The following is a 25,115-nucleotide window of genomic DNA, read 5'->3' on the forward strand; positions in this document are numbered from 1 at the left end:
AGCAAATTGGAGGTGCAAATAACGTCATGGTTGCATTATCCATAGAGAAGCAACCAGAGACACTGAGACTACTGTAGATACTATATGTTGAACAGCAGAAAGGGAAACTGTAATTTTGGTAGCACTTCAGCCCCCCCCCCCTCCCCCCCACCCAACCCCACCCCACCCCAGCAACAAGAGACAGTAGATGAAGGCTCTCGCTTGTTGTTTAATGAAGTGAATTTTCTTTGGCCCTCTTAAAGTGGAGTGGGAAGTTTGATTTCTCCGGCAATGTGTAATATATCAAAGTACAATTTAACATTGCCTGTAAGAGCGGTATGATTACTGCCACTGATTTTATACAAACAAAAGCAAATAAAGAACAGCGCACAGTTAGAAATAAACAATAGCAGTTATCTGTCAATGGAAATGGAAATGAAAATCGGGCCAGATAATTAACAGCTGATCCACCCCTGTCTGTTTTGTAACCCATTGAAATTGAATCTTAATCTTGATGTGTTTTTGTTTACTAATAGTATATAACAAGAACATAGAAAGACAAAGATAGCAGACAGATAAGTTCATAATGAACCATTCACCTATAACAGCAGGTTTTAAGGAAGGCAAATGGAATTTTGGCCTCTATAGCGAAAGGAATAGAGTCTAAAAGTAGGGAAGTGTCGCTGTAACTCTACAAGGCATTGGTGAGACTGCACCTGAAGTAGTGTGTTCAGTTTTGTCCCTTTAATTGAGGAGGGATGTAGTTGTATTGGAGGCAGTTCAGAGAAGGTTCATTAGATTGAGGGTTTTTTCTCATGAAGAGAGATTGAGCAGTTTAGGCCTACACTCTCCCAAGTTCAGAAAAATAAAGGGAGATCTAATTGAAGTATAGAAAATGCCAAAAGGTATTGACAAAGTAAATGTAGAGCAGATGCTTCCTCCGGTGGGGCAATCTAGAATGAGAAGTCATAGTTTTAGGATAAGGGGTAGCAGATTTAAGACAGAGATGAGGAGAAATTACTTCTGTCAAAGGATATGAATCAGTGGAACTCACTACCCCAGAGTACAGTGGATGCCGGAACATTGTGTAAATTTAAGGAGGAGACAGATAGGTTTTTAATTAGTAATGGGGTAAAGGGTTATGGAGAATTGGCAGGAAAGTGGAGTTGAGGTCGAGATGAGATCGGCCATGATAGTATTGGATGGTGGAGTGGGCTCGAAGGGCTGAATTGCCTCCCCTGCTCCTAGCTTTTATGTTCTTATGTAACATCTGTTCTCATTGACCTACATTGGCTTTCCCAGCATCTCAAATTTTAAATTCTCACTATTGCACTTAAATCCCTCGCTAATCATGACCATCTTTGTCTCTGTAGCTTCCTCCCATTCTGCAACGTTCCCTTGCCAAATTCCAATCTCCTGACTCTTGAATATTGCTGAAAAAAAGAGACTTTTTTGTTGTTGAAGCTTTTCATCTTGCACTTACCAGAATACTTTGCAGGAAGAGCAATATCAGGAGCCATGATGTGGAGATGCCGGCGTTGGACTGGGGTGAGCACAGTAAGAAGTCTTACAACACCAGGTTAAAGTCCAACAGGTTTGTTTCAAATCACTAGCTTTCAGAGCACTGCTCCTTTCTCAGGTGAATCTACATTCACCTGGGGAAGGAGCAGTACTCTGAAAGCTAGTAATATAAGGAGCATCTGAGGAGGAATTTCTTCAACCACAGCATGGTGAATCTGTGGAACTCACTACCACAGAAGGCTGTGGAGGCCAAGTCATTGAGTGTCTAATAATAATAATCTTTTTTATTGTCACAAGTAGGCTTACATTAACACTGCAATGAAGTTCCTGTGAAAATTCCCTAGTCACCACGTTCCAGTGCCTGTTCGGGTACACAGAGGGAGAATTCAGAATGTCCAAATTACTTAACAGCACGTCTTTTTTGGGGACTTGTGGGAGGAAACCAGAGCACCCGGAGGAAACCCATGCAGACACGGAGATAATGTGCAGACTCCGCACAGACAGTGACCCAAGCCAGGAATCGAACCTGGGGCACTGGCGCTGTGAAGCAACAGTGCGAACCACTGTGCTATCGTGCCATCCACCGAAACAGAAATAGATGGGCTCTTGATTAATAAGGGGACCGGGATTATGGGGCGAAGGCAGGAGAATGGGGATGAGAAACATATTAGCCATGATTGATGTCAGAGCAGATGTGATGTTTCGAATGGCCTAACTCTGCTCCGATATCTAATGCTCTTATGGTCTTACATTGCACACAATTTTCCATTCAGATATGCAGCACGGAATGGTGGTGAAGTGTTCCAATAATTTCCTATGCCGACTCGCAACAAGCGAGATGCCATGCCGGGAGTGGCACATTCACAAAATCTAGCTTGAAGAATGCATGGCAGAGCAAACATACAAGAGATGCATACCAAAATTAGATGCCAAGAAAATGATGATAAATAGATGTTTTCACAGACAGATCAGGTCAATGAATAAAGAGCACATGTTGATTGAAACACAGCTTAGCTGTAGTTGCCTTTTTACTTTTGATCGATGACTTTCGACAACAGAGAGTTGCGATGAAAAGACCCAGAGGTCAGTTTGTATATATTTTATCCATAAACCAAACTTTCTGAAATGTTGACGGATTTGGATTGTCTACTGCAGTATTAGAAAGACTTTTCCACAGAATTCCACCTTTGTTTACTATAGAATCCCAGAGGTCCTGCTCATGCTGTGCTCAGCGATGATCTGTTTTTATTGGCCTCCTAAGACCATAATTTAAAACTCCCCAACATTAAATCTGCTGGACGTAGCATTTGACATATTCAAGTTTCTTTCAAATGCTTCAGTCTATTTTTAAAATATCATTTATTCACAGAGATTGATATAGTTCTGTGAAAGGGAGAATTTTGCAGTGTAACTAATGTTTTTTCACTTTAATTCGATGACAGGATCCAGATAAGCTAAAGGATTTGCAGCGTTCAGTAATAGGCTTGAGATTTAGAGATACATTTTCTGAAATCCTGTGCCACTGGCAGTGCCTTGCAGTGGGCAGAAAAGAAAATTGCAGGCATTGCGCCAGTGATTTTTCAAAGAGCTATGAGGCCTTTAAATAGCGGGAGAGGTGGAGGACGATCCCGAGGAGGAACCGGAGTACCAGCCAGAGGCTGGAGGTCAAGTGGCAGCTGCAAGTGTCCAGGTGTGGTGGGGGGGACCCCGGACGAACCGGCTCCATCGGCTGGAGGTCCTGCAGGAAAATAGACATGTGGTCAGTGGGAGGGATGGGCCATTCTGTATGGCATTAACAACTCATGCTTGACAGTCCATCTGGATGGGGCCCAGTGGATCCTCACCTCTGCGCCGCGCGCTGACCTTAACGTTGGTGGCCACTCTGTCCTCAGCTACCCCGTAACCCCCACGCCCGTTCTTTGAAGGTGGTAAAGATTCTGATATCCATACTCACCGGCCATCTGGGCTCTCTCTCCACGATTGTGGGGTAACTTCTATCGTTAGCCGCACGCATAGTTCACCCGCATTGGAGGGTGGAGGGGGGAGGGGGGGTGCCGGGGGAGTTGCTTCACATGGGAGGGGGAAGGTTTTTGGTGGCATGGGCTGCATGGGTGGGCCAGAGTGCAGCAGAATGCTGGGTGGTGGCAGTGCCAGGTGCATTCCCGTGGGGGCTGGGTCTTGTGGTGCCATCTCATCCATGCTGTTCGGTGTAAGTCATTGACCTTCCTGCGGCACTGGATGCCACTCCTCCTGATCATGCTGCCCGAGCAGACTGCTGCTGCCATTTCCTCCATAGCAACACTGGCCGCCCTGTGACTGACCCTCTGGGGAAACAGGACATCCCTTCTGGCCTCGACAGCGTCACAGGGCTCTGCATCCCTGAATCGTGGAGCTGGTCATCTCGGCACCATGGCTGTCAGCTGAGTGGGATTGGCTGTGCAAGAGCAGTTTAAGTGTTGCTTTACCTTGTTAATGCGTGTGGTCCCAGCGAATCGGCTGCCGAGCCATGATTTGCGGCATGAAGCCCGTGGGGCCTCCTTAAGTGGACCAATTAGCGTTGGATTGCATTGACAGCCTTGCCAGGCCGAGAGCTGGGAAGCTCGTGGCAGTTCCTGCTCGCTACCATGAATCCCGCCCCTATCTTTTGGGGATCCTTTAGCTCTTCTTCTGTTGAACCTAATGTGTTCAGTCTGTGTAGACATTCATTCCGAGTTGCTGGGCAGATCTTTATGGCTTGTTTTTCCGGTTCAGACAAACCTGATTCAAGGAACCAGCTCTGTGTGGTGTTTAAACATTCTGAAGTTAGAGAGTAGGTCAACTGCATCCTGCACCTCGGTCACTCACCTTTCCTATCTGAGCTAACTGAGTGCTGGTCCTCTCGACGCACTGCCCTACTCACTGAACCTACAGTTATGCACTACAATCTCACCATGAGGGATCCATCTGCTTTCTAATTCTTTATTTAAGTACAGTCTTGGATCCGGTCTTCAAAGTTTTTCTGCGCAGTAACCACGCTGTATTCTCAACGTTCTCTGACTGTTCAATTTCTTTGTGGTCTGACCAAAATGTTGGGGATTGTGTCATGCCATGTAGCACAATCTAAGACTGTTCACCATGTTGTACATTTACTTAATCGTGCTGTCAGGCTCTTTGACCACTGCTGAACACCATGTCATATTTTTATAATGATATGAAAGCACCAACCATTTATAAGGGATTGGGTAAACATGTTGTGAGTTAATTTATTTCGGGAAGGCACACAAGAGGATACATACATAGATAGAAAGCCGAAAGACATTATAACTGTGCTGTGTTCTGCCCACAGGCAAAAATAAAACTAAGACTGGAGCACATGACATACCTCCCTTTTCATGATGGTGTGCTACTATCCCTTAAAGGCATATTACAGCAATAACAATTTGTTCAATCTTTGCTGTGTCTTATATTAGTTCATCTCAGAGAAGATGGTGATGGATTGTAGCAGTGCTATTGGAGGGGTAAATTGCTCAGGTTTTCTGGTTCTAATCGCTACATAGTTCCTGGCGGTCACCATCACCAACAGTCTGTCCTGGTCCACTCACGTTGATGCAACATTCGAGAACGCCCAACAACGTTTTTACTTCCTACGGAAGCTAAAGAAATTTGGCATGTCTGCATTGACTCTCACAAACTTCTACAGATGTGTGATAGAGAGCATCCTATTCTGCTGCATCACAGCCTGGTATGGCAACTGCTCGGTCCAAGATCGCAAGAACCTGCAGAGTGTGGTGAACTCAACCCAACATATCACACAAGCTTGCCACCCCCGCATTGATTCTGTATACACCTCTCACTGCCTCAGGAAGGCAGACAGCATTATCAGGCACCCCTCCTACCCAGGCATTGCCTTCTTCCAGACCTTCCATCAGGCAGATGGTACAGCAGTCTGATGACCCGCACTTCCAGATACAGGAATAGCTTCTTCCCCACAGCTACAAGACTCCTCAACGACTCCCCCTCGGACTGATCTGTTCACTTTAAAAACACTATTCACGATGCCCTATGCTGCTCTTGCTCATGTCTTTGCTTTGTATGACCCCTTGTTCCACACTGTAACCAATCACTGTTTGTCGATGTTACATTTGTCAATGTTCTCTGTTGATTATTCTTTTTGTCTATGTACGTACTGTGTATGTTCGCTCGGCCGCAGAAAAATACTTTTTACTGTATTTTAAAATACTTTTACTGTAATGTGACAATAAATAAAATCAATCAATCAATCACTCAATCAGTGGTGCCCCTTAGAGTTGACCTGGCAGAGATCTTGCAGAGTTCTGACAGAGCAAGGCAGATTACAAGGAAGAAAGAACTTGCATTTAAATGGCACCATTTACATCCTCAGAATATCTATTTCACAGAATTAAATTTAACATTTAACGGTTTCTCATGTTAAAATATTTAATATGCACACAGTAAGATCCCACATATATCAATAGGACAAATGACCAGTCGAATCTGCAGCGTTTGAAAGACCACCTTACACAGATCCAATCCCGCCCTATCCCTGTCACCCCACCATACCTTTGGACACGTAGGGGCGATTTAGTTTGGCCAATCCACCTAACCTGCACATCTTTGACTGTGGCAATAAACCAGAGCCCCGATAGAAAACCCACACAGATACGGAGAGAATTTGCAAACTCCACACAGAGAGTCACCACTGTGCCATTGTGCCGCCCCCGTTGACTTCAGTTTTGCTAGGACTCCACGATGCCATATTCTGACAAAAACTACTTTGATGGGCAATCAGTCCCACCTCACCTCTCAAATTCAGTGCCTTTGCCTATGCTTGGACCAAGGCTGCCATGAGGTAAGAGCTGAGTGGCCCTGGCAGAATCTATGGCGGACAAGTAAAAGTGATGCTGAAGAAGACAAAGGGCTTGCCTGCTGCCATGGCCAAGTGACAGCCGACAATGATAAGAATATAAACATATAAATAGGAGCAGCCCAAATAGTCCTCAAGCCTATTCAATCATCCATTAAGATCATGGCTAAACTTTTACTTCACTCTTGTTCTCTTAAAGAAGGCAGATACAGATGATTTGAGGGTGGTTGTCGCCTTCCATGTTCTGTGGACAATTGTTCTTGATGATTACCGTGTACGTGTGCCAGGCTTCAAGATATGATAGGTAGCATAATAGTGGGCACAGGCAATCACGTTTTGCTGTCAGCTCATCCACCTATCATGCTTTCCTTCATTTTGTATTACTTGTGATAAAACTCAAGCTTTGGGATAAAGCAAGCATTTTTTGTGAAGATCTTTTTAAACACAAAGTGAAAGAGAATGTGAATCTTGCTGAAAAGAGAAACATGTTGCCGAAGCTTTACATTTTGCACTCATCAGGCCAAATGCAAGAATGCCAAATTTCAAATGATTACGACAATTTACACAACAGAAGAAAAGGATGCTGATTGCTTGGCAAGTCGACTCTGATTGCTGAGGTTTTGCCATGGAGAAAGCAATGGAGAACCAAAGGCTCCCGAATTCCTAGGCAATTCAAAAAAGGCAGAACGCTTGGAGAAACCTGTCCCTGTGTGTGAATATATTTCACTTCTAGCAACCATAAATGAGCCTCATTTCGAGTTTAACTGATTATTTTTAATTGGATGCTAGTGTAGCTATTGACGTATTCAGGATTGTTTAGCAAGTGCTTCCCAATTACAGAATCATATTTAACTGTAGAGGGCTTTAAATTTAAATAGAGGGGGAAAAGGATCAAATTTGTGAAGGTGTGATAAATTAAATGGAGAAGATAAGGCAAAAGAGCAAGGTAGGAATAAGGGAAATGATGATCAAAGTGTGGCAGGAAGGAACAGTGAGTACAAACCTAAGAATACACCAGAAGATAAAGCTAGAGGTTAGAAAAGAAAGACAGAACTAAAGACTCAATAAAGAATGCACGTGGCATTCATAACAAAACAAATCAATTGACAGCACAAATAGAAATAAATATGTATGATCTGATAGTCATTACCGAGACATAGCTGCAGGATTTCAAAGACTGGGACTTAAATATTCAAGGATACTTGACATTTAGGAAGGACAGGAAACTATGAAAAGGTGGAGGAGGATCTCTATTAATTAAGGATGACATTAATATAATAGAGAGAGATTACCTTAATTCTGGAGATCAAGATGTAGAATCAGCCTAGATAGAGATGGGAAATAGTAATTGTAAGAAGTCACTTGTGGGAGTGGTTCATAGGCTTCCTGATAATAACAAATCTGTGGAATGTGGTGTATAGGAAGAAATAATGGGAGCTGGTTAGAAAGGTGGGACGATAAGCATGGGCAATTTTAATATTGCAAAGATAGCATGGATGGCGAATCCATAAAGATTTTCAGGACAATTTCTTTGAGCAGCACGTTTTAGCAGGTTATACTCGACGTGATCATGTGCAATGAAGATAATTAATTATTGACCTCATAGCGAAGGCACCCCTAGGTGGTAATAAACATAATAATTGAATTTCACATAAAGTTTGAGGGAGAGCGTGTGGGTCTAAGACTAGTGTTTTAAACTTCAATAAGGGCAACTAAATGGTCATGAAGACAGGGCTGGCTGAAATGAACTGAGAAATTAGGTTAAGGGATAGGTCAGTAGAAACACAATGACAGCCATGTAATGAGATATTTCGGAATACTCAGAAAAGATACATTCCAGTGAGAAAGAAAGACACTAAGGGAAGGACATGCCAACCGTGACTAACTTAAGAAGTTGAAGATAGTATCAAACTGAAAGATAAGATTTACAATTCTGCAAAGTTGCGTGTCAGGTCAGAGGATTGGACAAAATACAAAGAACAGCAGACTGACTAAAAAATGGATAAGGAGGGAGAAATTGGAATGTGCGAGAAAACTAGCAAGACATATAAAAACAGATAGTAAGAATTGCTGCAGGTATTTAAAAAGGAAAAGAGTAAGTAAAGTGGATGTTCATCCTCTAAAGTGTTTTTCAAACCTTTTTCCGTGGCATCCACTTTAACTGTGCCAGGCGGCATGGTGGCACAGTGATTAGCACTGCTACCTCACAGCTCCAGGAACCCGGTTCAGTTTTGGCCTCGAGCGACTGTCAGTGTGGAGTTTGTACTTTCTCCCCATGTCTGTGTAGGTTTCCTCCGGGCAGTTTAGGTGGATTGGCCATGATAAATTGCCCCTCAGTGTCCAAAAGGGTAAATGGGATAACTGGGTTATGGAGATAGGGTGGAGGTGTGGGCTTAAGTAGGGTGCTCTTTCCAAGGGCCTTTGCTGACTCGATGGGCCTTTCAACCTGCTCACTTTGGCATTTAGTAGTCCTTGTGGCTACCTGCGAACACTTGGCGGGGTCAGTAGGCCCAACTCCAATTCCCACCTACATTCTGGAATAAAACTCCGAAGATTCAGCAGTCCTTGTGGCTGCCTCTGAACTCTTGCCGGGGTCAGTAGGCCCAACTCCAATTCCCATCTGCACTCTGAAATAAAACTCTGAAGATCCGGGCATTTTCTCCCGGGTTGGTTTTGCAGATGTGGGAATTTTCCTGACTGCACTCCTGACTCTAGCAAAAATCTGACCCCCTAATCTCAATACTGACTCTTTTGAAAATTACCTTCAATCTGTGGAAGTAGAACCATTCAAAAATAAATTTAGATAACATGGTAACAGAAAAATAATCACCTTTTGGATGAGTGAATTAAGGTGGGACAAATAGCTTCCCTCATTTGTATTTATTGTGTTTACATTCCAGCATTGAATGATACTTAATGGCAAGAATCCTGACTAGTTCCCCCCATCCCTTTACTAACTCAGTGGCTCCCTTTTCTGCTGATTTATTTTCATCACCAAAATATCAGGCATGGTATAAAGCATGTAGACAAAGTCTGTTCTTGATTACTAATCCTGAAACAACCCTCACAAATTTACCCTATACCTATTTGTTATTAAAAGTCTTGTGCATTCAAGCACAATTGGTTCTCAGAAAGTGGATGCCATTAGCATGGGAAAGATACTGAAGGCCTTTCGTGAACTATGTGCATTCCATTTTAACCCTGATGGCTTGTCTTTTACTACTAGCTCTCCCCCTTGTACTGCTCCAGGTACTGTCCCTTCTCCAGTCAGTTTAGTCACTGGCTGCCTTGCACCGTTCTTATCTCTCTCAATCACAACTAATCTTATGTAACTCCCATTCTCCCTTGTAATCTGGACTTTTATGCCAATACTATTGACAAAAAGGATCTCACTAGCAGATGCAGAAGGAAATCAATTCTGCTGAGGGCTACTAGAGAATCCACAATGCGATGGTACCTCAGGACCTGTACATTGAGAGCATGGAAATCACGGTGAGGGGACAGAACCTCACTCATGCTGGATAACATGGAACAGCATAAAGAAACACAGATATTTGCTTGGTTATTCAGAACTTGAGCATTGCTGAAAAAAGAGACATGCTGTTGAAGCTTTTTATCTGGCACTGACCAGGACAGATACCAAATTGCAATGTGAACAACAATTTATAATGCATTGGAAAGAGGCCCTGATTAGTTCGTCAGTTGGCTCTGATTTCTCGTGTTTTTCATGGTGAATGCACCAGGGAGATATTGTCTCGCATGCTTTTGCAATATCTGGATATATTCCTTTTGCTTACAAAGGGCAGGTTCCTACAAATGATTATATGTAGCTTCTAGCACTCATAAATGAGCTACTTTGTCAGCTCGACTAATAATCTTAAATTGGTAACTGGTGTCATTCTTAGCATGTTCAGGATTGTTCAGTAAGTGCTGCCCAATCATGGAATCACATTTAACATGAGACATTGCAGGTGATTTTTAGTCCGCGATCGCCGTCAGAGAGAATGACGTCGCAGGCAGAAAATCCTGTCAGAATCGGGAAATGTGATGTCATGTCGGTGAGGTTTATGGCAGCTTTTAAAATATAGGACTCAGTTGAGGGGATCTCTCTGGGGCGAAAAGGTAAGCAGAGCCCCCAGGGGGAGAGGGACATGCTTGGGCAGTGCCCTGGGACTATCCCCTGGCACTGCCCCAGCATAGGTTGGCACTGCTAGTTCAGCAGTGCTAACCTGGCAGTGCCAATCAGATAGTGTCAGGGGCATTGCCAGAGTGGCCCTTGTGGGAGCCCCTTGAGAGGGTTTCCATTTATGTGTGGTGAGGAGGTGAGGGAAAATGGGCAGTGCGGGTGGAAATTGCAGGCAAGAGGGGTGCTGAGGGGGAATGCCAGTGATACTTCCACAGTGGTGATAAGGGGGAACCCAATGATTGTGGGTGGGGGTTAGCCCCTGATGTTTGTCTGACATGGGGGGAGCCCAGTTGTTTTGTGAAATATGTGGCCTGCCAGCTCTCACACTGCCTCATGTCCCCATCTGCTCCTCATGCCCCATCCATGCCAATGTGACGCTAGAGTACATTGGTTCAGTGCCAAATATATACTGGGTAAATGGACAAGGAAGTGCTGTGAGTTGGCATGGAAGGTATGACGGGGCATTGGGGGTGGGTGGCATCATGGGTTGGCATGGCACGTATGTAGTTCCCTTGGGGATGGGTGAGGGACATGAGTTGGCATGGGGGACTTGGGTAAGAGCCTTTGAAGTTGTGGTCTCAAAAGATTGCTGCATTCAGATACCTTGAGAGGCCGTGAACCTTGAGTCCTTGAGCAGCTGGCCCAATACAACATAAATTGTGGGGGCTGAGAGATGCCTATCTCCGCAACGGTATCAGCCAGGTTGGGAATGAAGGGTACGGGTTCACTGCATGCACCCTTCTCCCGCACCAGTGAAAATTGGGGTGTCAGTAATGGGGGCAGGAATCCCTGAATTGGGCCTCGCACATCATGACTCCGTTAAAAATCATCCCGTGATTACAACACAGCAGGTAAGGGACAGCAACTATCTTACAATGAGTAATAGAATTAAAGATACACTGGACCTTTAATAAAGGTTATGGATTTGTTCTTAGTAACATGGACCCTTCTAATCTGTCTGAAGGTATCTTTATTGAACAAGTATTTCCTTGAATTAAATTTATTTCTGTGCCAACAGGCACAAACTATTTTCCTTAAAATCAAAATGTAATTAAAATTTCTGCAGTGGCAATGTCTGCCCTGAATTATTTTCAGAAGAATTATATTTTAACACAGTTTGAAGATTAGCAATGAAAGTTATTACCACTTCAAAAGACATCAGGTAAAATCAGGTCACAGGCTTTTCCACAATAAGTCCCTATTGCATCATAATCTTTTCCAAAGGATGCGAGGAATAAGGTGTTAAAAAAATAAGTAGAGCCAACAAGGTCACTCATAAGTAACGCCTTTAGATTAAAAGAAATCTATTTTCCATTCTGACCCCGAAACCTCTTCAATTAATTATAAAAATCTATTTACACAGTAACCTGGTTAAAATCAATCAGATTGTTGAAGTGTTTCCATGAATCTTCCTAAGGTTTACAGTGTACCAGTAGCAGATGTCTGCAATATATTGGTACATAGAACAGGTTTCAAAGTGTTAACTGAGTTCCATAAAAGTTTATTTTTCGTATTTTGTTCAGGATGAACATTTAGTACTGGAACATACAGGCAACAACTTTAGGACAATTTTTCCTGTGTGAATTCCACCAAAAACATTGACGCAATGTATCGCTTCATAGAATTACAGAATTTACAGTGCAGAAGAAGGCTATTCAGCCCATCGAGTCTGCACCACCCCTTACAAAGAGCACCCCACTGAAGCCCGCATATCTACCCTATTCCCGGAACCCAGTAACACCCACTTATAATTTTTTCGGACACTAAGGGCAATTTAGCATGGCCAATCCACCTAACCCGCACATATTTGGACTGTGGGAGGAAACAGGAGCACCCGGAGGAAATGCACACAGACACGGGGAGAACGTGCAGAGTCCACACAGACAGCAACCCAGCCGGGAATCGAACCTGGGACCCTGGAGCTGTGAAGCAACTGTGCTAACCACTATGCTACCATGCTGCCCACATTCTTAACGCTGCAGTGTGCCTATTAATATAAGAGTAAATATTCCCAGCTCCCAATTGAAGTAGCAAGATTGAAGTGCAACATATTTTATACTGGACAAACATTTCCAACTTTGAGAAAGTCAACCTAAGTAATTATGCATAGTCAATTCCCAGAACTACGGGCGGGATTCTCCCGTACCCGGCGGGGTGGGGGGTCCCAGCAGGACGGAGTGGCGTGAACCACTCCGGCGTCGGCCCGGCCCTAAGGTGCGGAATCCTCCGCACCTTCAGGGGCTAGGCCGGTGCCGGAGTGGTTTGCGCCCCGCCGGCTGATGTGGGAGGCCTTTGGCGCCGTGCCAGCCGGGGCCGAAGGGACTCTGCCAGCCGGTGTGGGTCTGCACATGCGCGGGTGCGTCAGCGGCTGCTGACATCATCCCCGCACATGCGCAGGGGGGTTCACCTACGCGTCGGCCATTGCGGAGGCTGACACGGCCGGTGCGTAGGAAAAGAGTGCCCCCACGGCACAGGCCCGCCCACAGATCGGTGGGCCCCGATCGCGGGCCAGGCTACCGTGGGCTCCCCCCCCAGGACCCCGGAACCCGCCCGCTAGGTACCCCCGGTAAGGGACCTAATTTATGCCGGCGGGACTGGCAAAGAACGGGCGGGACTTCGGCCCATCGCGTGTCGGAGAATCGTCAGGGGGGCCGCTGCAAGCGACTGCCGACCGGCGCGGCACGATTCCCGCCCCCGCCGAATCTCCGGTGCCGGAGAATTTGGCGGCCGGCGGGGGCGGGATTCAAACCGCCCCCCCCCCCCAGCGATTCTCCAACCCGGTGGGGGGTTGGAGAATCCCGCCCTACTTCTTTTAAGTAAATGGCAGCCATTTAAAGGGACTTCTAACTCTGGATGGTCAAGGGCATGAGCACTGCTTTTATCATATTGTTTTGGAACTGCTTATGGAAGAAATAGAGCTAAAGGAGGATCCCATAGTACTTTGCCCACTGTAGCTCCATTGGTCTGGTGGATATGAGGTGATAGACAAGCTCTCTTCAACAGCTAAATGACAAAGGAGTTGTGAAAGGCATCCACAAAAAGGTGTTATATCACGTGAATGGGCAGATTATCTATTCCACCAAGTGTTTTATTTCACTCTGCTAAATCTTGACAGTCAAAGATTCATTAAATATCTAATTCTAGGCTTCACATCTCATACTGCAATCGGCATATGCTATCCCTGCCACTTCAACTGGGGCTGCTGTCACAATGACATTTGTCAAGGTGAGCCAACAATACATCCTACCAATAGGGTTTTAAGAATTGGGGAAATTAAGATTTAAAAAGTGAAATTGGGATAAAATAAAATAAAATAAAACAGTCTGAAGAGATTTTGTTGTACAAATTAGCATATCAGTTGGGCGGCACAGTGGCGCAGTGGTAGAGGGCAGGAGGGTAGAGTTCAGGCCAAGATGAAATCAGCCATGATCGAATGACAGAGCAGACTCGATGGGCCAAATGGCCTAATTCTGCTCCTATATTTTATGAGCTTATAAACAAAGGGGTAACTTCATGTAATACTGTGTGTCTAGCCAGTGTTGTTAAATGTTGGAGTGTATTAGTTCTACTTGTCATGTTTTTTTCTTTTAAATTAATAAATATTATTTATTAATTGTTCACACAATGATTGAACTATTCTTTCCTAGCTCACATATTTTTCTCACAGTATACCAAATGGAAAATATACACCATTATGAACCAGTATTACAAGTTACCCTTCAGTATAAGTATTCAGGACTTTAGAATACTCTCGCATTTAACATCAGCTGGGTTCTTAACAAAAGTGCATGTTCAATTACTGGCATGCAAACTGGGGTGCAGGATGGGGACTTGGCTCGCATTTCATGTGCTTTTCAAACTTCCAACATCTCAACACAGTGTTACTGCTTGTCACATGAGGCAGCATGTAACAGAGAGGAGCATACTCAAACTGGAAAAGGACTCCTAATTTTGGCCCTTGAAATTAATCTGAACAGGTTAGCTTGCCAACTTTAAGTATAAGTACGTGCAGGGAGTAGAAGATTCTGAAGTTAGAGATCCACTCAACGCTCAGGAGTAGTACCCTCCTTTCTTTGTTATTCTTCCGACTCACTATTTTACCCTCTGCATGATCAAGCATTCAGCTGCATGCTTTCTTCCGGGACGTCAACCCACAGGCCATATTATTAGTTAACCTGTATTGAAAGGGTAGGGGTATTTTCATTCAGAATTTCAACATATGTTCCTAGACCATAAGACCATAGGACATAGGAGCAGAATTAGGCCACTCGGCCCATCGAGTCTGGTCTGCCATTCAATCACGGCTGATATTTTCTCATCCCCATTCTCCTGCCTTCTCCCCATAACCCCTGATCCCCTTATTAATCAAGAACCTATCTATCTCTTTGTCAAACAAAAGAAGAAACACATGACATAGAACTTAACATCCATATACTCTCCTCACTTATACGAAATGAAATTTTATTCCATTTTATTCCATTCGGTGATGTGATAAACCAAATCTGTCTGCTCTCTCTTTCAAAATAAGGTGGTCTGGACATTAGTTTGCAATTCTCTTTCAGCCACCATGGTAAAGTGTAACCTGCCAGGCAGTTTTCCCTGATTATTCCTTGTATATGCAGTCAGAGCAATGAGAATAGAACAATTGGGGAAATCTGTCTCTCATTAGTGTACCATTTTATCCTTTTTCCTCCTCAAAATAAGACAAGAAGAGTATTGTGCCCATTACAATTCCCATATCCAAAATTCTCTTGGAACAATGAGAAATTATTTTTTTTTGTAACAATGATAAATGCTGCTGGCAAGAATTTGGACAAAAGCCTAGAGAATTATACAAAATACCAACTATGCTAAACATTCCAACTGCCACAAACGCAAAGTTCAAGTTGACATTCATATATGTTCCTCCCTCTTTAAACAACAAATTCCTCAGGACAAAGTAACTTTGAACTGGATTGCCTGTTTTACACCAATGAATTGAGGGCATGGTGCAGAATTGTCTGCAAATTGGGTTTGTAGAATTATATTATTAAATGAAACTTTCATCTAGTTTTTTAGCAAGAACACTATTGCCTGACCAAAATCATTGACCCAAAGATGTATTAAACATGTGGGATTTTCTGCGCAATTCGCCACATGTTTTGCGGCGGCAGAGGCAGCCCGCCATTGGTCGGCGGCAGAATGTTCTGGTCCCATTGTCAACGGGGTTTCCCGTTGAATGCACCCTTTGCCGCCGGGAAATCCATGCAGTGGTGCGCCATTGGTGGGTCCAGAAGATTCCACTGGTGTGAATGTGTCCTACCCAGTTTGAAAATTACCAACATAGAACCTTTTTTTTTTTTTTAATTTTTTTTTATAAATTTAGATTAGCCAATTATTTTTTCCAATTAAGGGGCAATTTAGTGTGGCCAATCCACCTACTCTGCACATTTTTGGGTTGTGGGGGTGAAACCCACGCAGACACGGGGAGAACGTGCAAACTCCACACGGACAGTGACCCAGAGCCGGGATCGAACCTGGGACCTCAGCGCCGTGAGGCGGTTGTGCTAACCACTAGGCCACCGTGCTGCCCAACATAGAACCTTTTAACAGTGAAGAAAATCATCTGAAATATTAAAAAATAGTTGATACTAAGACACTGTAGCAGAGCACATGGACCTATATGCTAGAATTTTGTCCATTTAAATGAGTGAGAATCTTAGATTGTCCAGATGTAGGAATTTTAAAAAAAATATGTGGCTCATCCCTGTGATGCCCATTTTTGTTTGTAGATATATAACAGTGCGAGTTATTCTGAGGACACTGCAATACTAAGCTTTGATTTTCAGCTCCCCAATATTTGCCCACAGATTTCCAATTTGAACAGAACAAAAAAGAAAACCAGTATGTTGTTAGTCACGAGGGTGTTGCTCAATGAATGCCACACCCTGTGCCCCACACAGACCTTTATGTTCACCTCTGTTAGAAAAACTGCAATGATGCTGGTTGGTACGGGGTGGGGGGAATGGATCAAATTTCACATCATTCCACCCCCCCATCCCCGTCAGTACTGAGGCACCCCTGGGGAGGCTAACGATCCTACCAGCAGACTGAATTCCAAGAGAAAATATAACAATTCGGAAAGAGCCCCTTTGTGGAGTCTCAGTCCCCAGAACCTCCAGCCTCAAACTGAGCAGCCCTCTGGCTTGAAGGCAAAAGGGCCTGCTCTCCGAATCTTACAACGTAGTGCTGATGGGCGTATTAGCTGCCAAGCAAAACCTTGTTGAATGTCCTACCACCCAATACTCCATTGACATAATTTTCCTCCAGAGACCCATATTGGAACTGAGGAAGCAGGTCGCTATGATATCCAAGACTTTGACCTACTGTATTATACTGCATTGTGCCATCTATGTCCGATTTGACATTTCCGATCCAGCCAGCCTGTCATCAACCATATTCTGTGACACAGGTTGGGTTAGCAGTTTCCATATTGCGAACGTATACATGTCTCCAAGTGTCAGCTGGGAAGAGCTGCCAATACTGCCCCATCCAGCTGCCCTCCATGGGAGATTTCAGCAGCCACCACATGGACTGGGGTTACTCAGCACCGGACAATGAACAGTTCCTAGAGTGGACCCTCAGGACCCATCTCACCCTGATAAATGATCCCAAGCAACAAGGAACTTCTATTCAACCAGATGGGGTCAGAATTACTCACGAGAACTGTGCTGGCACAGTTCCCTTGATGGTCGCCCGGGCCCCACTCAGTGCAGTGCCTAGATTTGGATGACTTTCCACATAGTCAACACAGGCCATCGCTCATTCACATTGATCTTTGCCTACCAGCCATCCATAGTGCAAAGAAGGTGATGGAACTTCTGTAAAGCAGATTGGCCGAAATACAGCGAGGCCTTGGACCACATCATTGTAACGATACCTATTCAGAATATAGTTGTGGAAGATTCATATAAGTGCTTTGGTGGCATCATTCATAAAGCTGTTTGTGCAGTCATTCCTAGTGGCTGTCGACCCATTAACACCCTTTGCCTTGATGCAGAAAGTTCAGCGCTCCTAAAGGAATATGAGTCATGGGAGGGAATGATAGCAGGGCTCAATTTCACTCATTTCAGTCAGAAGTTCTGAACCTGTCTCACCGTCTTGGAGCAACCCAAAAATTACCTACAGTAAATTGTCCATCGGTCACCAGTCACCTGTTCCATGTAGCAAAGACACCAATGCAAAAGAAAATAAAATGCATCACCAAAAGCAAAATGTAATAAACAACACCGGCAAAATGTAGAACACCACAGTCCTAATTCAGTCAAGATCACAGTACTGGAGAAAACATTAACGGGCCTGGAATGCGGCAAAGCAGTGGGATATGACAACAATGCAGCAGAATTCCTTAAACAACTTGGCTCCCGTGTTGTGCCAGGTTGATTTAGCTCTATACAACAGCCATCAGCTCAAACTGACTTCCATATGGCAAAAATCATTGTCGCTCCAGAGTCTGGAAAATATCGCACACTGGCAACCAGCTTTCTACCAATTTCACTACTTTCCGTGTGCTTCAAGATTCTTGAGTGTCTTAGAATCATGGAGGTCGACAGCACAGAAAAGGCCCTTCGACCCATCATATCTGCACTGGTCAAAAACAACCACCGAACTATTCTAATCCCATTTTACAGCACTTGGCCCATAGCCTTGTATGCCTTGGCATCGCAAGTACACTTCTAAATATTTCTTAAATGTTATGAGTGTCTCTGCCTCCACCACTCATTCAGGCAGTGAGTTCCAGGCTCTCAACACACTCTGGGTAAAAACCCTTTTCCTCATATCCCTTCTAAACCTCCTGCCCCTTACCTTAAATCTATGCCTCTTGGTCATTGACCGTCCCACGGTCACTACCATCGGCACGGTAGCACAGTGGTTAACACTGTTGATTCACAGCGCCACGGTCCCTGGTTCTATTCCTGGCTTGGGTCACTGTCTGTGCGGAGTCTGCACATTCTCCCCATGCCTGTGTGGGTTTCTTCCGGGTGCTCCGGTTTCCTCCTACAACTCCCGAAAGATGTGCTTGTTAGGTGAATTGGACATTCTGAATTCTCTCTCTGTGTACCCGAACAGACGCCGGAGTGTGGCAACTAGGGGCTTTTCACAGTAACTTCATTGCACTGTTAATGCAAGCCTACTTGTGACAATAAAGATTATTATTATTATCAAGGGGAAAAATGTCTTCCTGTCTACTCTATCTATGCCCCTCATAATTTTATACATTTCAATTACGTCTGCCCCTCAGTCTCCTCTGCTCCAAGGAAAACGACCCCAGTCTATTCAATCTCCCTTCATAACTAAAACACTCCAGCCCAAGTAACATCCTGGTAAATCTCCTCTGCACTCTTTCCAGTGCTATCACATCCCTGCTATAATGTGCACACAATACTCTAGCTGTGGCATAATCAACATTTTATACAGTTCCAACATAACCTTCCTGCTCTTAAATCCTATGATGTGGAGATGCCGGCGTTGGACTGGGGTGAGCACAGTAAGAAGTCTTACAACACCAGGTTAAAGTCCAACAGGTTTGTTTCAAACACGAGCTTTCGGAGCGCAGCTCCTTCCTCAGGTGAATGGCGAGGTATGTTCCAGAAACATTTATATAGACAAAGTCAGAGATGCTGGACAATGCTTGGAATGCAGGCATTTGCAGGTAATCAAATCATTACAGAACAAGACTTCCTCACCACACAGGACCTGCAACCGATGTTATACACCAGATACATCAATGACATTTTTTTCCTTTGGACCCACAGCGAAGAATCACTGAAACGACTACACGATGAGATCAATAAATTCCATCCCACCATCAGACTCACCATGGACTATTCGCCAAATTCAGTTGCATTCTTGGACACACTCATCTCCATCAAGGACGGTCACCTTAGCACTTCGCTTTACCGCAAGCCCACAGACAACCTCACGATGCTCCACTTCTCCAGCTTTCACCCGAAACACATTAAAGAAGCCATCCCCTATGGACAAGCCCTCCGTATACACAGGATCTGCTCAGACGAGGAGGAGCGTAACAGACACCTACAGATGCTGAAAGATGCTCTCGTACGAACGGGATATAGCGCTCGACTCATCGATCGACAGTTCCAACGCGCCACAGCAAAAAACCGCACCGACCTCCTCAGAAGACACACACGGGACACCACTGACAGAGTACCCTTCATCGACCAGTACTTTCCTGGGGCGGAGAAACTACGACATCTTCTTCGCAGCCTTCAACACATCATCAATGAAGATGAACATCTTGCCAAGGTCATCCCCACACCCCCACTACTGGCCTTCAAACAACCGCGCAACCTCAAACAAAACATTGTTTGCAGCAAATTACCCAGCCTTCAGAACAGCGACCACGACACCACACAACCCTGCCAGGGCAATCTCTGCAAGACATGCCAGATCATTGACTCGGATACCACCATTACACGTAGTAACACCACCCACCAGGTACGCGTCACATACTCGTGCGACTCAACCAATGTAGTCTACCTCTTACGCTGCAGGAAAGGATGTCCCGAAGCGTGGTACATTGGCGAGACCATGCAGACACTGCGACAACGAATGAACAGGCACGTGCAACAATCACCAGGCAGGAATGTTCCCTTCCAGTCGGGGAACACTTCAGCAGTCAAGGGCATTCAGCCTCTGATCTCCGGGTAAGCGTTCTCCAAGGCAGTCTTCAGGACACGCGACAACGCAGAATTGCCGAGCATAAACTTATAGCTAAGTTCCACACGCATGAGTGCGGCCTCAACCGGGATCTTGGATTCATGTCGCATTACATCCACCCCCCACCATCAGGCCTGGACTTGCAAAATCCTACCAACTGTTTGGGCTTGAGACAATTTATACCTCTTTAACCTGTGATTATCCCTCTCCCTGGATCTGTAATGATTTGATTACCTGCAAATGCCTGCATTCCAAGCATTGTCCAGCATCTCTGACTTTGTCTATATAAATGTTTCTGGAACATACCTCGCCATTCACCTGAGGAAGGAGCTGCGCTCCGAAAGCTCGTGTTTGAATCAAACCTGTTGGACTTTAACCTGGTGTTGTAAGACTTCTTACTTAAATCCTATGCCTAAGCTAATAAAGGCAAGTATGCCATATGCCTTCTTAACCACTTCATCCACCTGCCTGCTACCTTAAGGAACCAGTGTACATGCACATCAAGGTCTTTCTGATCTGCCGTGCTTCCCAGGGTCCTACCTTGCCTTGTTTGTCCTGCCCAAGTGCATCACTTCACCTTAACCGGATTGAATTTTGCTTACCACTGACCAGCCCATCTGACCAGCCCTCCTGTAATCTAAGAGTATCCTCCTCACTATTTACCACCCCACCAATTGTTGTATAATCCGTGAATTTACTAATCAACCCTCTTACCTTCAAGTCTAAATCATTTACATAAACCACAAACAAAAAGAGGCCTAACTCTAAACACAGCCTCCAATCAGAAAGATACTCTAGACAATTACCTTCTGCTTCCTGCCTCTCAGCCAATTCTGGATTCAATTTGCCAAGTTTTCTTGGATCCCATGGGCTGTTATCTTCACCATCAGTCTCTCATGTGGGACCTTATCAAATGCCTTGCTGAAGCCCAAGTGGACTATGTCAAATGCATAGCTTACATCTTATCCTGCAGCACACATCCCAGGTGGTAGAGACAATCCTGAATGTCGACCAGTCTGGTGTTCATAAGAGTCACAGCACATGAATTCAATTTCTGGCACTGTCCCCAGCTTGAAAATGGCTTCCATAAGAACCTGAAGACAGGCGTCGTATTACTAGATTTCACAAATGCTCAAAATAGAAACATAGGAAAATAGAAAGTAGGAGCAGAAATAGGCAATTCAGCCCTTTCAGCCTGCTCCGCCATGCAATCAGATCATGGCTGATCTCTTCCTGGTCTCAAATCCACCTCCCTACCTGTTTCCTTTATACCTTTAACTCTTATTTTAATATCAGAAATACATCTATCTCAGGGTGGCACATGTGTCTTCTCTTGAAGCTGTCCGGAATGCTTCCAACCTGGGTTGGGAAATAGATAGAAGCACTCCTTCAGAGTCCATCTTGGGCAAGGGCGAAGTGCATGGAAAAGACCGGCCAACGGGCTACCTCTGGGCTCAGTGCTAGCTCAAATTATGCTCAATGTATATAACAATGACCTGCCAATAACCATATCCTGCAAAATTATCTACGTTGATGACATCTGTTGTGCCATCCAAGCTCCATTCATCTGCGCTCTGGATCAGATTCTTAACAAAGACTTTAAAAAGTTGATGGACTACTGCAGCACATGCCATCTCATATTAAATCCCTCAAAAACCATATCCAGTATATTCCACCTCCACAGTACCAGTGCCAGAAAAGAATAGCATTTCCACATGGATAGCCAGAGACTAAAATATGATCCCAACCCAACATAGTTGGAAATTACTCTAATTAGGACTCTGTCCATCCAGGAACACTTGCAGAAAACAGCAGCAAAGGCCAAAACAGTATTAACCTACTAACCAGGCTTGCTGGATCTACATGAGGTGCTGCTGCCACAATACTCCTGACCTCAATGCTTGCCCTCTGATACGCTGCAGCAGAGTAGTGTGCACCTGTCTGACAAAGATCATCACACACATCTCCTGTTGACACTCCGTTGAATGCAACAATGCACATCATAATTGGAAGTTTCCACTCAACACTCCTCCATGGCATCCTGTCCTTGAAAACATCATTCCCCCAAACATCCAGCAACTGACAAAAATCCAAAAGCTGGTTGAAACCATCCGTGCTGCACCTCACTTACCACTTGATGAGAACCTGTTCAACCCCCCTTCCATCTTGGCGCCCCATGTGGAGCACCCTTCCTGAGTGAGATCTACCTGCAGTCATCCTCTGGATCAAGGAAAGGAAAACACAGGAAGTCACTAACAAGCTTCTTGTGACAAAACTCACCTGTAATAGCAGGCTTTGAACTGCCACGGTAACAGTGGTCATTGCTAAATAGGTTCAGAACAGGTCAGCAGCCCTGTGCAGCCAAACTCCACCATTGGGGTCTCAGCCCAGGCTCCTTACACACTCGTGGAGAGTCACAAACAGTGCTGCACATTACCAAGGAGTGTCCCCTCTACGGACTAAATGGTGGACTGATCATCTTAAACGCCATTATCGAGGAGGCTATTGCTTGACCTCAGCGATTTGCATTCGCTAAATAAAATAAGCAGTGTTGACTCATTGTTTCTTTAAACAAAAATTAGTAATTTATTTGTTTTGCAAGAAGAAATAATATTGAAGAGAAAATATGATGTCTATTTCCACAATTGTGTGAATGTGAGTTACATTAAATGATTGGTTCATCAGGGGAACTCAGATCTGAACCTACTGCCAACCTGTAGGGTTATTTGAAGTGCTTTCATCATTATCAGGGAATTTAGTCCTGAAATCACTACGATCAGGGAACTTGGACCTCCACCAATCACCAGCAAAGATTAAACACATACTTAAATGGAATTCAGATTAAAATAAAATTAATTACGATGCACAAAAGATTGCAGTAATCAGAGAGAGCCTTGTTCAGCCATGTGAAGGCCTAAAGCAAGTAAATTCTGTACCTTACTTACTTAAATGGTTTTTCCCCTGTATGTGTTCGAATGTGATTATTCAATGTTGTAGCTCCAGCAAAGGCACGTCCACAGTACCCACATTTAAAAGGTCTGTCACTGGAGTGGGTTACAACGTGATTCCTCAATTCGGAAGGCTGGGAGAATGACTGAGAGCAGTGTCCACATTGGTAGGGCCTAGAAAACAACCAAATATACTCTCTATCATTTACTAAATTGAACAAAACAGTACTTTATTCCACTAAATTAGCGATATGTGTTTATTTATAAACCTTATAGTGCTTTTAAGAATGAATTTCTCACATATATTCATATAATGCTCATTTGCTGTTCTTGTATTTCATAATTATAATCTGTGTTCCCTAACTGGACAACTATCTGAAGTTACATATAACTGCCATAAAATCAAAATTAATCTGTGACATTCCTCTGTCTCATACAGTTAACCAATTGCTGATGCAACGAGTTGTCAAATCATGTGATTAAATCGCAGATGAGGTACAGATAGCATTTCCCTCCCTTCTAATTTTGACCTGAGAATAGTAAATGAGATATTTTAAAGAGCAAGGTACTGCAAGTGACATAATAGTGCAAATGTTGAGAATAGTTTGTTGTCGGATGCAGGTTCAAATCTCCTCTGATAAAATTTCCAGTCTCAGCTTTCTTTGGGGAACAGAAAATAGCCTTCTCCTCATGAAATAACTAAAATCCAGCGTGAGACTCTTTACTCAGCTGTTTCATCCAGCACCCACACTCTGACTCACAACATTAAATAGGAGCTTGAGATAAGGAGTAGGACTTACCGACCAACCCGCTACGTGTATTTCAGCGGCGGAGGAGGCCCGCCAACGGAATTTAACAACCCCGCTGTCATCAACGGGATTTCCTGGTGACTGCACCCCTCGTCGCCGGGAAACCCATATGCTGTGTGGGACTGGAACATCCCACCGACGTGAACAGCCTGTAAATCGTGCCCAAGGTCACCTGGCTTCCCTCGCAACTTAACTTTGCTTCCACGCGCCGGAATGTGGCGACTAGGGGCTTTTCACAGTAACTTCACTGAAGCCTACTTGTGACAATAAGCGATTATTATTATCATTAAATTACCTCATCACCACCACTTTCAACTCCTCCACTTTTGTCAGACTGACATCCAGTTGTGGATGAGCAGAGATTTGCACCCAACTAAATATTGGGAAGAACGAAGCAATTGGCTGTGATTTTCTAGACATCCCACTACCCTACAGCGTGTTTTCTAGCAGTGGAGGCAGCTCGCCATTAGTCACAGTGGGATCTTCCAGTTCCACAAAGGCCTATGTATGGCTCATCCACCCTACCGCTGGGGGAAACACCAAAGAGGCATCTTCGGAAGGACTGGAAAATCCTGCCAGCGGGAAGATCTGGAAAATCCCACCCATTTTCTTCAGTCCCCTCCATAAACTCTGTTCTTGAGTGAGTAATCCAGGTGACAATCTGAAGGTGAACCACATTATTCATATGCTTAATTTTACATTTGATCCTGAGATGGCCTTCGATCACATATCAGTCCAGTGAATAAAAATCTAGTTTAGCTAAATCTCATCCACATTGCAACACCATCATTAAGACCACCCCTACATTGCCAACTCCAAGTCTAACTCAGTTTATCTACTGCTAAAACCCCCATCCATGTCTTTGTTACCTCTAGATCTGGCTATTCATATGCTCACTTGCCTAATTTTCAACTTTCTACCATCCGTAAACTTGAGGTCATCCAAAGCTCTGCTGCCCATGTCCTAACTTGCACTTATTCCCATCATCCCTGTGCTCGCTGACTTACACTGGTGCCCAGTTAATCAATGTTTCAGTTTTAAACGGATTCTCCATCCCGCAGCACCCATTTTCTGATGTGCGGGCCCCC

At 44.4% G+C, this 25,115-nt stretch overlaps 1 protein-coding gene across 1 annotated transcript in view; it reads right to left on the minus strand.

Moving 5' to 3' along the window:
- Positions 1-25,115, minus strand: part of prdm6 (PR domain containing 6) — a 320,670-nt gene that overhangs the window by 20,817 nt on the left and 274,738 nt on the right. The window contains exon 7 of the mRNA XM_038805008.1: positions 23,216-23,392. Within this exon, the coding sequence (XP_038660936.1) occupies positions 23,216-23,392 (177 nt within the window). The remainder of the gene's footprint in view (positions 1-23,215; positions 23,393-25,115) is intronic.

Source organism: Scyliorhinus canicula, chromosome 8 (assembly GCF_902713615.1).
Source record: "Scyliorhinus canicula chromosome 8, sScyCan1.1, whole genome shotgun sequence".
Classification (NCBI taxonomy): Eukaryota; Metazoa; Chordata; class Chondrichthyes; order Carcharhiniformes; family Scyliorhinidae; genus Scyliorhinus; species Scyliorhinus canicula.